The sequence below is a fragment of the Malus sylvestris genome, chromosome 6 (genome assembly GCF_916048215.2).
Source record: "Malus sylvestris chromosome 6, drMalSylv7.2, whole genome shotgun sequence".
In the NCBI taxonomy this organism is placed as follows: Eukaryota; Viridiplantae; Streptophyta; class Magnoliopsida; order Rosales; family Rosaceae; genus Malus; species Malus sylvestris.
In genome coordinates, this window is record NC_062265.1 from 2,602,728 (window position 1) to 2,619,888 (window position 17,161).

Here is a 17,161-nt window from a genome sequence, read left to right on the forward strand (position 1 = left end):
AACATGAGATTTAACGTTTGCATGAATAGTACCCCAAATCAAGGTTATGGTTTCGACGTGAAAACGAAGCTATCCTTACTTGAAAATGGTCTAGATGTGTTCTTGAGCTTGCAAGGAACACAATGGTACCTTCAACGTCCTCGATCCGTCACGATTCAATGGAGGTTTGAGTTTGTACGGAAGAGAAGAGAGAGAGATAGAGAGAGTCCGAGGGACAAAGAGAGAACACGGGAGGGAAGAGAGAGAAAGGAGAAGTGATATGTGTGGTCCAAACTAGTCAACACCCAATCAAAACCAAAGTTTCTTAGTTCCTAAGTGGTTCCAAAAACTTAGGAAAATTCAAATAATTCCATTTCAAAATAAATCACACACCACACTTCTTAATGTCCAAAGGTAATCTAGTCTTTTCGCATTAGCGATAAATATTTCTCGGGATGGGCTGTGACATTTATTGGCAGAAAAATATAAAAATTCTAACCATACTCATTGGCAACATAATTATTATAAATTTCCAGCCAAAACTTTATGATTGGCATAACAAACATAAAAATTTCCCATAAATTTTTCATCAATCATAAAAATTTCTCATCTCACATAACTAGAAATTTGTTTATATTAAATGAACTAAAATATCATCTCATAATTTTAGTCATGTCCACCCTAAATAAATAGAGAAAAATTCATAATTTTCTTCACCATTCCAAATATAATGATCAACCATAATCACAGTTTATAATTTCCTTTCCATTCGAAAAATCACCATATCTTCCATAAAAATTAAAGTTTCCATCCAAATTATCATGGCCATAATATTCTTAAAATTCCTAGCTATACTTATAATTGTCAAACCACTAATTTCACCACCATTTTCTTTTATCTTCATCAGTGACTAGTAGGCTGAAAAAGATTGTACTATACCTGACCAATACACATCACACTTTTTTTTTCCATTCTCACACCCCACACAAGGAGCTTTTCTTCCGGAACACTGGGTCTTTGTGGCCATTCATTTCTCACATCCACGAGCCTTTTTTGCCCAATTCCACATCCACGGGCCTTTTCGCCCAATTTCACATCCACGGGTCATTGTGCCCAATTCACATCCATGGTTCATTGTGCCCAATTTCAATTTTCAATTGTCTAGGTATAATCAACTTTTCCACCCACTTGTCACCCCTTCACCATCATCTTTGAAATTTAAATTTTCATAGTGCATAACATAATAACAATCCAAGTCACTTCATTTCATGATAATTCAATATACACACACACACACACACACACGCCACATAACTTCCTCATTATACCAAGAATTTAGAGAATAATGCAAAAGCAATGCCAATAATAATTTCTACTATAGGAATTCCATAATCACCATGGAAATTGCACCACAACACAAGGCCAATCATATATGTATCACACACACACACACACACACACACACACACATATATATATATATATATATATATATATATCACATGCATGCCTTATTCACAAAAATTGTGAAATCATGCAACCATAATGCACATCATCATTCATACCAACAAGAATTCAAGAACATTTCATATTACAGAGTATGATCATTTGCTCTGATACCATTTTGTCACGCCCCGTCCCGAGACACTTATTTTGTTTCGGGGAATAATTTTGATGATAGGCCCAAAAATAAACTTTCGCTTTATTTAGCAAAGTTTAAATTACGATTCTCTATTTAAATTTCTTAATTCCTCCTTATTAACTATAAACATATCTTAATCACTAAAGCATGTGCCTAGATTTTCTATCAAATCTAAATTTCTTCTAATAACTCAACTTCTCAACATAAATTAATTCTTGATTATCAAATTATGAGTTACCCACAAAATCCATAACCCATCTCATTCATCAAGACGTAAGATAAATGTAGTAAGTTAATGTATCAATTACTCTTCTTAGACAAATTTCAAAGTATGATTCATCTCGGTTATTTAAGGCTGCATCTAACACTGCTAAAATGCCTACGTACCCGTTAGCAGGATCAAGCCTTTCATAGTTCACAAATTCCAAAATTAAACCAAATCCGAATATATTCATTTAATCCAATATATACCAAAATCGTATTAATATTCAAACCACAACAATTTGATCTCAAAAAACATAATTAGAATAACAAAATTAGCATAAAACACAATTGTCGGCTCCCTGACTGTGCGCCGCCGCCCCCGCCGTCGAGGGTGGTGGTCGGCCGCCCAGACTCACCGAAAAATTTAATTATTTCTAAAAATTCTCAAAAATTACAGAAATGAAGATCTCAAAGAGTAAAGAAAACTTTATACTTATGGCCAAGTCCAATTTGGCTGGGAAACACCTCAAATCGGCCATGAACCGCCAGAAACCCTTGAATTTGGGTGAATTCAATTCGACCTCAAAGTAACTCCAACGCCCCTAAACTTGTTTGGGCTTTGTTCCACACCTCAAAGGGAGTCTAATGGTGGTGGAATTGGACTTGAGTAGTTTCAAAATTTGGGTAATTCGAACCCAATGCCACCGCACCCCACCGTGCGGGTTCTACCCATTTCAAGCTCAAATCCCATGATTTTTCAGGTGTAGGAGGAAGAGGGAAGGTTATGGAGGGTTTTACAATGGTTAATTTGATGTAATTCACCGGAAAAATGGCTAAAATTCGTCGGAAATGGCAAGAAAACTCGACCGGGTCGGGATCCCCCACTCCCCCATACTCTCATTTTTCCTCCTTTCTCTCCTTCCCCATTGGTCCTCTCCCTCTTCTTTTCCCCCATTCTCTCATTTTTCTCTTCTTTTCTTTTCATCCCAGCCATCCATCTTTCATTTCTCTTTTCTTTTCTTTTCTTTCATCCCAGCCACCCACATGGCACCATCAGGTTTTGCTCCAAAATCTGGAGCCTTCTAAAAATAATTAATTGACCATTTAGTCCCTAACTTTGTTCGTTAATAACTTCTTCGTTATATCTCCAAATTGCGTTTTGTTTACGCCTACGTGTTCATGAGATCGAGCTTTATTCAAAAATATAAATTGTGACCTCGAAAGGTCTACAGATTTTAAATAATTACTTTCCAAATTTCAAACTTCGTAAGCAGTTTAATTTAAAACTAATTCAAATAACTTAATATAAATTCTCAAAAACTAAGATAATATCTCAATCATGAAAATACTTAAATTTTAATAATTTCCGAAAACCAAAAATTTAAAAGTCCTCAATTAATTCTCCATAACTATAAATCGATTCATTTCCGTTTTTCCCCACATTTCATAATTATGAATGTATAATTCATGTATTTAAATTTTCAGGGTATTACAAGTATTGTATGACTGCATCTAACACCTCGTTAGACTACCTACGTACCCTAAATAGGGATCAAGTCATTCGTAGTTCACAGTAGTTATATGAAATAATCAATTTATAAACGTTTGTGGAATCATCAATCATATATATATATATATATATATATATATGATAAGAAGGAAAAGATCCACTCACCTGAGGTCCGCGCTACGACTCCCTAGTACGCATATCGAGACATCACGAACCATCGTCGCCTGTGGCCATTTATCAAATCACATCTCAAAGTTCTTACCGACAAAATACACAATTTACATAAAACACATCCCTACATAATTCAATTCGGAAGATCTGCATCACGGATTTCCAATCCGTTGCTTCCAAAGATCCACATTATACTTTTACAACAACATCCTTAAGTCCCATTACGATCCAACGGTCGGATCTCCGCCAATTGCTAAAACCAAGTGGCGGTTAACCTTTTATTTCATGAACTTACAAATCCAATTCGGGAAGATCCGTAAGTTCCTATGGTCCTCAAATATTACGTACTATAATGTATTAACGTTTGGTGATGATCCAATGGTCAGATCATCGATTCATATAAGGACCTATTAACGTAACGTAGAGAATTTAGATTCTAACAAATAACCTAAGTCATACAATTACCAAAACAGAACCCAAGACATCTAATTAGCCTAAGAATAATATCGACTGCCCCCTGGCCATGCGCCGCCTTGGGTGGCTATTGGCCGCCCCGTCTAGCCGGAAAATCCAACTATTTAAAAAAATTATCAAAATTTATAGGAATGAATATTTCAATGAGCAGAGTAAACTTTATACCTATGGCCAGGTTCAATTTGGCCTGGAGGAGCCCCAATTTTGCTAAAACCCGTCGGACCCTAGAATAGGTGTTCTTCAATTCGACATCCTCGGTGTTCCAACGTCTTCACCACTACTTGGGCTTTGTTCCTGGGTTCTAGGGGAGTGTTCTAGTGGTGGTAATTGAAGGAAATGGTTTCACAATCGATGGATTTAACACATGGTTCCCCGCGGCACCCACGGGTGTTTTTCACCAAATTACAATCAAATCCCTTCCAAATTTGGATGGAAATGGAAGAGGAAAGGACTAGGTGATGATTGGGAGTGGTGCCTTGATCCAATTCGTGAGAAATCAGGTGGGAAACCACCGGAAAGTATGGAGAGATGGTTGCACGGGTCACGCGGGTTGGGGAACCCGTTTCTCCCTTTCCCCCGTTTCTCCCCGTTTCTCCTTTCCCTCCTTTCTTGCTTTCTGATTGGCCAGCCCTTCCTCTCTCCTCTCCTGATTCAGCCAATCTCTCTATCTCTCACCGATTGGGCAGTTTTGCCCTTCCTTCTCCCCTACCGGTTCTCCCATTTCTTTTTCCTCTCTAATCTCAACATCCTCCTAATAATAATAATATCTTTTTATGCCAAGATATAAAATAGCAATATATATATACACACACAAAATTTATCGAGAACTTCAGGAATACACTATAGAAATATTTTGTACGTTTCAGTATACATTGGTCCACGAAAGTCAATACCCTCGTCTCTAGGGTATTCTCGTGAATTCACATTTTAAAATTTATAAAATCGTAAAATTTGGGATGGGTTGTCACATATATCATCTCCAATCCTTGGCTTAAAACCTAAAATTTTTAGCCCAGAAAATTTAGGTTTTAACCTAAAAACAATTTTTCTCCTCCAATCCTTATAGATTAATAGCCCGAGAATATTAAAGAATGAATTTAGGTTTTTTTTCTTAAACTGAAAAAAGTACACATATATGGTGCTCCAGCTCCACTAATTCAGGCGGAATCTTGGACTAATTTTACCCCAGAAATGAGTTTTGGGTTAAAACTCATATTTGCCCTAAGGGTTGAAGCAAGTTGGAGTAAGTTTAGAACCTAAAATTTGAGTTTTGGGTTGGAGTAAGTCTTATACTTGTAGCCATGTGGCCTAACTAGCATTTTAAAACCCTAAACTTTCATTTCACGTTCTAAACTTACATTGTAAAATCCTAAAATAAACAACACCAAAACTTAATAACATAAACAATATATTAAGGGGTGTGTTATTCACACACCCATTTTTACTTCTCACACACATCTTATTAATTATGTTCTTTGATCTTATTCAATTCATCTGATCCGACGGCCGAAAATTAAAAAGATGTGTGAGAAGTAAAAAATGATGTGTCGATATCACAACCCTATATTAAAATTAAAAAACATGATCAATTTCTTATAACACTCAATTTCAATTTAATTTATTAATAAACCCAACGTAACCAATATATAAGATTAAACAATTATGTGTGAAATGAGAAAATTATCTTTTTTTCTTTTATCTAGCTTAAATCCCCCATCCTTGAATATAAAGAATATCGTTTTTTAATAGAAAAATATAAATAGAATCGTTATACTTAATACACAATAAAAAGTAAATGCACTATTTACGTTACGGTAGAATGAGAAACAATTTTTATGACACGAGTTCACCATTATATTCGCCACAACGACATCTCATGCTAATAACATAATGAGATGTGAAAAACAATAGCACATGTTCTTGTATTACTGGCACGTGACTCCATATGCCAGTGTACTTGTACCATGCAAATCCCTCCCATCAAATTATTTATATTTTTTTCATTTTTATTTTTGGTCAGTTATCTTTTTTTTAGTAGGGTGTTTTCGAGAGTGGTTACTTGCTGGATTTTTTTTGTGAGGATCTAGGAGATCCTCTAATTACATATGTTTATCATATATCGTGTGACTAGTTTTTGTCAGATACTATTTATATTTAATTTTAAATAAAAAAAATTATAATAATTTTTAACCGCATGATATACTATGAAAGAATGTAATTGAATGATTCTTAACAAAGAATTACAGCTAGGATCCTCTTGGGGAGTTTCCAATGATATGTGTCGGTGGCAACCGGCACGTACGGAAGGTCAGCGTAGACTCGTGCGAAACCACTTTCCTTCTATTCGCTTCGCCGATGCCCTTTTTTATTCCAATTATTTATTTATTTTTTAATTCTCAAAAGCATCTAAAATTCCACACTCACTCTCCTCCTCACACACACACACACTCTCTCTCTCCTCACTCTCACGGCCACTCGCCTCTCTCTCTCTTCTCTCTCTCCCCCGTCTTAGGCATCACACAAATCTCAGACACTTGGGAGAGTCGGACAGAGTGGGTGCGGTGTCGTTTTGGCTTCTTGTGCCACATCTCTCCGTTCCAGCTCAATCTGCATTGCATTCGTCTCAGATCGATCGAAAACCAGAGCTGCTGCTTCATCTTTCAGCATTCATCGGTAAATCTCACTTCAATTTCACCTCAAGATTTTATCTTTTTTGTTACCATGTTAGCTAACTGTGTAAACTTGTAATTACTGGTGAATTGGAGGGTAATTGACTTGGTTTTAGCTGTTAGGACTTGCAGTGGACTTGGAATTTCATAAATTTCTAATTTCAAAAATCGAAAAATGGTTAATGGAGCTTAAGATTTTGTGTTTGTGGATGTTCCTTCGTTGCTTTCGGATAATTTCGATATATTATTCGATTTACTAATTGCATTTGTTGATTGACATTGTTTGATTAGCCCTTATGGCTATGAAGCTTGTTATACTAAATTACTTATTGTGATAAATTACATTTTTACCTATCGTGCTAAAATTTGTTGAATTTTGACGGTTTACTACATATTTGTGCTGGTCAATAATCAATATGTAAAGACTTCTGTTTTACCTTTAGTCAAATCTGGGTTTTGTTTTGTTGGGTCAAAAACGAAGTATCGTATACTGAATATAAATTTAGGGTTGTGAAGGCCCTGAGTTGGTGAGTGGAAGGTAGAATTGGGAGTACAAGGGTAGCTATGAAATGGTTAGTTTCAGAGCTTGGGCCCTCATATCGAAAATATCTCTTTTGGTATTGGTTGTCTCTTTCCTTGATCTTTTTAAATGTAGTTGTATATTGTTTGCACTATCTGGTCCGCTAATTCGTGAATGCACTTTTACTTTATCGCGGCTCTGGTGATTTGGACATGTGCAAAGAAGGCTGACTGACGCTCCGGTTCGAAGATGTGACTACGGGACAGAGGTTCAGGGCCGAAGGGGTAGAGGAAGACCTAGGAAAACTTTGGAAGAGACTCTAAGAAAAGACTTAGAGTACTTGGATCTAACGGAGGACATGACACAAAACCGAGCGCAATGGCGTTCTAGGATTCATATAGCCGACCCCACTTAGTGGGAAAAGGCTTTGTTGTTGTTGTTGTTGTTGTTGTTGCTTACTGTGTGTGTCGTAATTTCATTGTACACGATGCTTCTATAGTTCTTTCTCATTTTGCACCCCATTAATGGGAACTATATTGGTTAGGATGGAAGTTTGGTCGTGTTCAAACTGCTATTAAAATTAATTCATGTTCATTTTCAGGTTTCCCTTTTCTTTCATTTCCGGCTGCTGGATGTCAATGTCAACTAGAAGGAAGCATTGTAAACCTTGGCTTGCCAGATGAATTATTGTTTCTGTATTATGCTTGACCAGTGCCACTATGGGCATCTTTTTGGTGAAATGGAGAGGGCTCTGGCTTCTTTACATTCTACTGCTTTATATAACAATGAATGAAATCAGAGCTATTAGTCCTGATGGTAATTTGACATATTTTAGTTTTTCCTTTTGTTTTGTTTTTTTTTTTTTTTTTAAAAGTTTTAAGTTATCTTGAGGCATGCCAAATACTATAACTGATGAAAAAAATATTGACTTAACAGTTATTATCATTAAAGGAAAACCTTGGGGATACTGCATATCATTTTTGTTTTTTTCTAATTTGCTGCTGTACTGATATTTGGGAGCAGCCTCTCCATAAATGGGGGTAAGGCTAGCCGACATTCACCTCTCCCAGACCCTGCGTAAAGCGGGAGCCTTGTGCACTGGGTACGACCTTTTTTTTTTTTTTTGCTGCTGTACTGATAATAGTCTATGTGAAGTTTGGTAGAAGACTAATTTGGTAATCACATAAAATCTCTTCTGGAGATATCCATTTTCCTGGAGAGATGGATAAGATATTCTGACACGGTGGCATCTTATACCACCGAGAATGGTAAAAACATTCAGTGATGCCAAGAATGTGTCCATAGTAGTGTTTACTTTTACTTAATTTGAAAAAATTGGTTGTATTAGTGTATTTAGAAATTAAAAAAAGCTTGGATAGTTTGTAATCATATAATATACTGGCCAAGTATTCCCTATTTTTTTTGTTTTGTGTAGCACAAGTTATTTCTTATTAATTACAGCTTTTTTTTTTTTTAAAATAACAAATATACTTATTACACTATAGCTGTTGGTCTATCAAAGGAGATGACATGCCCTAATCTGATATAGACATTGATATATTTTGTAGGTGAGGCACTTTTAAGCTTCAGGACAGCAGTTGTTAGTTCAGATGGTATCCTTCTTCGATGGAGACCAGAAGATCCTGATCCATGTAATTGGAAAGGAGTGAAATGTGATAACAAAACAAAGAGAGTAATCTACTTGTGAGTGTTAATGACTACAATTCTGTTTATTTTCATCAGTTTCTATGTTTATCGAACAGAAACTTGTTTCTTGGGATTTATGTTTATGGTTTTGGTTTTTATTTTTCTCATATGGTTGATATCTTGTATCTTATTTTTGTGAGTTCTATTTTCATACTAAATGAACAAAAAGATTATGTAGTGAGATGAGCACATCTCTTGACATTGGTTTTCCACAAGACATAGTCTTGGTTATTGGGAATGTTTGATATTTTTGGGCTTGCCCTTGAAATTATCTTCTTTTGTTGGAAATTAATGCTCTGTTCCTGGGGAATAACAAGAAATCTTTGAGTGTATGATTTTGGCTCTTATATGGAGTGATGGACTCTATGGTTGAAATGGAATAAGTAATGTTATTTTTTTTCTCTATTATAATACAAATTGAGGAGGTGGAGAACTAAAAGTAACCCCCACAACAGATGTAAAATAAATGAAAAGTAGTACACGTAACTGTCTAATTGGGGAACGGATGTCCTACCTGTACAGTGGCAGTGAGGCATACACATTACTTAACCCATTCGCGAATAGATGATTGAGACCTAATTTATTCTTCTGATTTCATTTTGATAGGGTTAATCATACTTAAACCTTCTGTCCTATTTAATAAAGATAGTGTCCAGTTGTTAATAAACTTTCATCCTTTCGATTTTAAAATTTAAAAAAGGTTGCAGTGTATGAGTGTCGTGTAAATTTTGTGCCTTACAGTTATAAGTTTGTTTCTTATGGCTTATCTTGCAGGAGTCTTGCTGGTCACAAATTGAGTGGATTTATACCTCCAGACCTTGGGAAGCTAGATCAGCTTACGATTTTGTATGTGATGTTAAGAGATATAATAGCAATTATGGTAATTGATGTATCTTTGGTATATCAAATTTTCTTCTCTCACTGATCATGTCTATGATGTATTATGTTGTAGAGCTCTTCATAACAACAACTTTTATGGGACTATTCCTTCAGACCTGGGGAATTGCACACAGTTGGAGAGAATGTAAGTCTACCTGCACGAATTGTTATCTTGCAATAAATGTTCTCATGTTCACTACTGAATGATGTTTGCATCTGTTTCTAACTAGTTGTGGTCGGAGATCATTATATAAAGTGATTTGGCAAAAATGTTGGTTAATAACAGATACATTGTTCATCACTTTTTTTTGGGGGGGTGTTTTTTCCCATTACCGCTAAAAAGGTTATTCTTTTAGTTCTTTGTATATCATATGATGACGTGACTTGATTAACTGGTGGCTTGAAATTTCTGTTTGTTAATAATACCAGCAGTCCCCTTCAAGCTGGTGTATAAATTACAGATGCTCAATTGCCAATAGTTGAATGAAAAACTTTATAGATGGCCTTTTGTGAGATTCTAGTATCCCCTGTCATGACAAACAGTGTATGAATAATTATTGCATCTAGTCTCTCCGTAATAAAATTCTCCACAAATTCAATAAATTTAGTCTTATCGTGATCAGTAGAATTGAGAGCTATACTGATTGAAGGCTTGTTATCGGTATAAAATCTCACATGAACACCTTGTTTTAAATTCAATACTTTGATCGATATGTGTAACCAAATACTAATTCACAAGTCCCATAACCCATAGCCTGAAGTTTCTGCTTTCGCACATGATATCGCAACAATTGATTGTTTCTCATTTTCTGGATGGCAAGGTTCACAATGTAGGTGTAGTAGCTTAGAATAGAACTTCCATCACTAACAGAAACAACCTCTTCGGTGCCTGTGCATACTTCCACCTCTAAGTGTCCATTCTTAGAGAATATATATCCTTATCCAGGAGCATAGTTCAAATATCACATGTAAAACTACCTCTAGATGGGGAGAATGGGGTGCATGCATAAACTGCCGACTACACTCACCTCACAACATAAGCAATATCAGATTATGTGTGCTAAAGGTAGATAAGTTTTACATCAAGCTTTTGATACCTTTCATCAACATATCTACCTTTCGTACACATATTCTGATATCGCTTATGTTGCAGAATGGACAGTTAAAGAAGAAACAAAAAAAAAAAAAGAAAAAAAAGCATTTTATTTTTATTTGGGAATATGCATTTTCCTGATCGGCAGAACTTCTGTACAAAGACATTATTTAATTTCTCGCAACCCCTTGATCTCTCTCAGATTCATTAGCTAAGTGAGTTTTCAACATCTCTTAAACATCATTCCCAACGATAATAGGACCCAAAAATACAATAGGGGCTGCAATTTTACCTTGAAAATGGAAATTTACAGTGTGATTAGTTTACCAATTTTCACACACTTGGCAGTTATTTGAAACACGTCAAACCAAGCACTGGAAAATTGTTTCAATTAAGACAATATGATTTCCCTTCATGCAAGAACTTCCTTGCGGATTACAATGGGATGGTTGGAATAATCATTTGCAATAATAGGAAGACAATGAGTGCATGAAAAAATAAGGTTGTTTGGTAGGCTGTAGTTATTTGGGAGATAGATTTAGTTATCTAATCACAAGGTTAATGGCTTTTCGGTAGTTGTTGGAGCTGCTTTCAGGTGGATATCTTGTGCATGTAGTTCTTTCTATAATCTTGTATAATTTTCAATAAATTTTTGTTTCTGATATGTAATAGAAGATGCTTCTCACTTTCACATTTTAGTTTTTTTTCCCCTTCATAGAATCTATCATATAACTTGTGCTTGAGTACAGCTTGACCAAGTTGTAGCATTCACAATTTGTTGACATTTGCAATAAAAAGTCCGAAATAATTATATGTATGTTATCTGTATTTTTTTTGAATTGGGCAATCCAGTTGCGGATTCAGCTATAAGTTGTAGCTTTTCATAATTTGTTTACATTTGCTTACACTGCATTTCTTTTTTACTTGTATAATCCTGTTTGTTTTGTGCTAAAGTTGCGTTTTTTTGGTTGCTGCAGATACTTGCAGGGTAATTACTTGAGTGGATTAATTCCAAGTGAATTGGGAAAGCTTTCAGACCTCCAATTCTTGTGAGTTGTTTCAAACATGCTGATAAACACTTTTTTTTTTGTTTAACAAAAAATGTCTTTCAATTTCTTTTTTACTTCATTTACCTATTTTCTATGTTTGTTAAGTAATTTATTTTCAGTCAGTATATGCTTTCATTGTTGAACGTTTATGTAATTGTCTCATCATCACCAGATTTAAGAATGCCTCGGTAAATAAATACTATACAATTAACATATATATGCATAACAAAAAAAAAAAAAAATCTATGCATAAAATTTTGAGTTTCATATTATACCATTGTAGTTAGGGAAGTCGGATTTAAAGATATTGTTTGTTTGATTTTTCTGATGCTTCTTCATTCCTAGTTTCTGCATTATGTAATATTTCTTTCAGTGCCATTATTTTATTTTGTTTCATTTGTCGAGGATACCCCTGTTATGATTTATCATGACAATAATGAATAACTCCTACAGTTTCAATTTTCAATCTTTTACAGTTTTACACATTCTTGAACAGTAACTGCTATCTCTGACTTGCTTCTAACATTTACAAATAAACTCTTCGCTTATATAGGTTGTGTGGTATTCCGCCATTTACAAATGAAAAATTAAACCAATCAACCTCTATCCCCCTTGCAGCAAGTTGAAGTTCCACTTTCAAATCTATTGCACCCATTGTGCAATGCATCCTGTGATTAGTAACTGTGAAACTGAAAAAATATGGACAAAATAGATAACGATTAGTATTTCTTTCCTGTCTTTATAGATTAGATATTTGGCTGAGCTTCTGAATTGTTTGCATATGTTGTGTTTATTTTTGTTTTAGATGCTATGGAACAGTCAAAATATTTCTAAAACAATGAAGAAATAGCTTAATAGGATCAATAATATGGCATGAAGTGACTTTAATTTCTTACAAACTTTAATATCAGATTGTTCAAATTGTTAAGATGTTAAAAAATTTGTGGAAAGCATGGATATTTCTTGGTAGGAGATGAAGTCCAATTTATCGTATCACATGTTTCATAATTCCAGTACATTTGGTGTTACAATGTGGAAATCATTACTATTCTATGTTTCATATTTACAGAGATATTTCAAGTAACTCTCTCAGTGGAAATATTCCTTTGTCACTAGGGAAGTTGGATAAGCTTGTTGCGCTGTGAGTTACCCCATTCTTTTCTGTAATGTTAAAACTTGACAATTGGTGTTTTATTTAACATAAAGTCATGTTTTATTGATTAATGGAATGTTTTCTGTAATGTTAAAACTTGACAATTGGTGTTTTATTTAACATAAAGTCGTGTTTTATTGATTAATGGAATCTTGAATTTCTGTAGCAATGTGTCAAACAATTTTCTGGTTGGACCAATACCATCTGATGGAGTGCTTACCAACTTACCTGAAAGCTCGTAAGTACTAATTATCTGGTAAAGTTTGTGTTTTCAGTAAATAGTGAAGCTATGTGATGGCTTACATTTCTAGCGATACAGGAATACAAGAAAAGCATCTCAAACTATTTATTATCCAATGTGTCCTTTATGTTTTGTCTTCCAGTATGATGAAAATAATTTGTAATGAAAACATGAAATTTGGGAGGGACTATTCTCATGTCACCGCCTCTCCAAACTCTTGTCTGTGAGACATAGCTTAAAATCTCTATAGTGCCCCGGTTAAAGACCTGTTATACCTATATTGAACTATGACAATGCAGTCCCCAAAGATTTTCATGCTCTTTAGAGTCATTGACACATTTTCTTGCAGCTTTGATGGAAATCGTGGTTTGTGTGGGAAACAAATCAATCTGGTATGCAAAGATGTCCCTGGGGAATCACCAAATTCCCAATCTCCAAGCTCAGGTAAACCTTCTTGGATGTGAAATAGATGGGTGCAATGTTTGTGATTATGCAGAGATTCTTTAGAATGTGAAAGTCTTCAAATTATTTTGGTTTCACTATGACTTTTCAAGTTGGTGAAATCCTTGAAGAATTTTAAATTTTCCCTCTGGAGAATCCCAAGTGTTGACAACATTATGGTATTCATGTTTAGTATTCAAACTTTTGTAGAGCTAAATCAAGGTGGAAAGAAGAAATACTCTGGTAGGCTACTTATTAGTGCGTCAGCAACTGTGGGTGCACTTCTTTTGGTGGCTCTCATGTGTTTTTGGGGTTGCTTTCTTTATAAAAAGTTTGGTAAACATGACAGTAAAGGTCTTGCAATGGATGTTAGGGAAGGTACTGATTCTTAGCTATTTTCTGAGTTATATTTGATTTAACTCAAAACAAATCTTGAGTTCCTAGTTTTTGAAATCTTGACTAACAGTCTTTTTGCTCCAGGCGCATCAATTGTAATGTTTCATGGGGATTTGCCGTACTCTTCTAAAGACATAATTAAGAAATTAGAGACTTTGAATGAGGAACATATTATTGGTGTTGGTGGCTTTGGAACAGTGTACAAGCTTGCAATGGATGACGACAAAGTATTTGCATTAAAAAGAATTGTAAAGATGAATGAGGGGTTTGATCGTTTTTTCGAGAGGGAGCTAGAAATTCTTGGAAGTATAAAACACCGGTACCTAGTGAATTTGAGGGGCTATTGCAATTCTCCAACATCAAAGTTGTTAATCTATGATTTCCTATCTGGTGGAAGCCTTGATGAAGCTCTTCATGGTTAGATGCTCTTTTCTTGTGTTTATTTTCATTGCCTTAACATGTTACATGTGCATCTGGTTTATATGAATAATAAAGTTATTTATACATGAAGTAAGGGGGTAAATGAATGTAGGACCCGGGAAGAGAAGGTTAAAGAGACTAAATTAAAGAGAGAGAAACCCTTGAAATGAAACTTACTGTCTGAAAGAAATTCAACACTTAAAACCGTCCAACAAAAGGACACAAATCCAAATAAAAATACTTGACAAAGTTAACCATAAATGTGTGAAACAACCTAAACTCACCATGTGAGGTTGTTGTGCATAAGTGTTTAGATGCACATCATGATCTCCATCAGAGGTACACAAGGCATTGATCAGGCTCAGTATTTGGTAATATACATATGTACTTTTCTTGATAGAAGTTTTTAAAATATTTGACGACACATTATACATATTTGCTACATAGAAATAAACCCTTGGAACAATAATATTCCATAATCCCTTGAACAGAAAGATCTGAGCAGCTTGATTGGGATGCACGATTGAATATTATTATGGGAGCAGCAAAAGGCCTGGCCTACTTGCATCATGATTGCTCACCTAGGATCATACATCGAGACATAAAGTCAAGCAACATTTTACTTGATGGAAATCTTGAGGCACGAGTTTCTGACTTTGGACTAGCCAAACTGTTGGAGGACGAAGAATCTCACATTACGACAATTGTTGCAGGAACATTTGGTTATCTGGCGCCAGGTAAGAAAAAATTACCATAGTTTCCTGTTTTGTTACTTTGAGCTCTGAGCTCTCTGAATGTGGATATTGTTCTATAACTATGGGAAATGATTTCTGCACACCCCTGTAGTTCTGTCCTCTGATTCTCCCTTGATTTGTTCAATCTGAATGCCAGAAATAAAAGGGGTGTGTATTGGGAGAAAAAGGGTGTGGAAATCGCTTCCCTCAATTACATTGACCAGATCCATGGTAGTTGGAGATAAATGATTGACCTACAGCAGATTTTTGCACACTACCATAACAATTTATGTGCACAAATACTAGGGAGGTCTAGACTTGTAAATTTTTGGGGTAGTAAGTGAAACAGCAATGTACTAAACTAAACAACCAAATGGAGCAGCATAGCAGCCTAAAAGAGCCTGACCAGTGGCAGAATAGTAAACAACACAATAGAACTCCCAAGTAAAAATAAAATATGATTGAATGCGTTTGCATGCACTTACAACTGCTCTGGTTATAGGTGTCTGATAATGTATGGGCTTCCAAATCAGCTTCGCGTAATAGATGACATATGTTTATGTTACGTAAAGTGAGGAAAACTTGGTGGTCATTCTACTGGCAGTTAATTCTGAAATAGTACGATATATTTTATGTTAAATTTACATACATTCTGAGTTATGTGACATCATTGGCAGAGTATATGCAAAGTGGTAGAGCAACTGAAAAGACTGATGTTTATAGTTTTGGGGTCCTGGTGCTTGAAGTATTAAGTGGAAAACGACCCACAGATGCATCATTCATTGAGAAGGGCTTCAACATTGTTGGCTGGGTATGGTTTTTGTCAAAACTAATTATGCGTTTTGATACGAACGTAAATCATGTTCTATATTGTTGACTGCAGTAGGGCCATGTTTGTTTTAGCATACATAAAATTTAGTTGGGAATAGTGGGAACATAGTTAATTGTGATCTGCATGTCCATGTCAGCTGTTGGAAATCAATTACGCCTCATGTTGAATATAATAGGTGAAAGAAAGAAAAAGAAAATTCTCTGGTTTTCATCGATTGTTCCAATCAAAGTAAATATTATGTGAAATTTCTTGATGACATCATTTTTGGAATGGGTATCGTTTCTTCAATTTAGTTCTTCTAATTTATCTGTAATTCCCTTTGCAGTTAAATTTTCTGGTCACAGAAAATAGGCAAAGAGAAATTGTTGATCCACAGTGTGAGGGGGTGCAAACTGAAAGCCTTGACGCCCTGCTCTCTGTCGCCATTCAATGCGTTTCTTCAACTTCAGAAGATCGACCCTCTATGCACAGGGTGGTCCAGCTGCTTGAATCCGAAGTCATGACACCGTGCCCTAGTGACTTCTACGATTCCAGCTCTGACTAAAAAGGCTTTGTGCAGATGGCAAGTCAGAATTTTCGTTTACATCACTGTTGTATCAGATATGCAGTGCAAGCAGCGGAAGGGACGAAGACTCTGTGAAGGTATATCAGCCATTTCATTCGTTCATTCTTTCTGCAGATAAATGGCATTTAGAAGATGGCATGCACATCTGTAGTCAACATTGCCTCTGTTCAAACATCGTATTCATCATCAACGAGATTGTGGATGCAATTCGCTCCTTTTGTTCTCATTTTGCGCGGTTGCGTTCATACTTTGGTAATTCCTCCTGCCTTTTGTTTCCCAAAGTTAAGTGTATATGATATTTATACAAATAGGTCCCTCTGCAAATGATTCTTGTTTATGCCATTTTTGTAAAATATGATTACATGGCAATAAACAGTCGGATGTAGTAGAGCGCTGGTGCCCGCTGTTTTCGCTATTGTTTGTAATATTATGTTTCCCCTTTCATCATTTTAATTCTTAATCTTCCTTGATCTTGATTTAAA

General features: G+C 35.4%; 1 protein-coding gene across 1 annotated transcript; it reads left to right on the forward strand.

Annotated features, from left to right (window-relative positions):
• The first annotated feature begins 6,397 nt into the window (after positions 1-6,397).
• On the forward strand, positions 6,398-17,161 carry LOC126625255 (LRR receptor-like serine/threonine-protein kinase FEI 2). The gene is made up of 14 exons (XM_050294344.1): positions 6,398-6,653; positions 7,771-7,985; positions 8,738-8,873; positions 9,651-9,722; positions 9,829-9,900; positions 11,826-11,897; positions 12,967-13,038; positions 13,217-13,288; positions 13,641-13,735; positions 13,943-14,110; positions 14,213-14,545; positions 15,040-15,285; positions 15,960-16,093; positions 16,440-17,161. Exons 2-14 carry the CDS (start codon positions 7,889-7,891, stop codon positions 16,656-16,658), a joined length of 1,788 nt encoding a protein of 595 aa, XP_050150301.1. The 5' UTR covers positions 6,398-6,653; positions 7,771-7,888; the 3' UTR covers positions 16,659-17,161.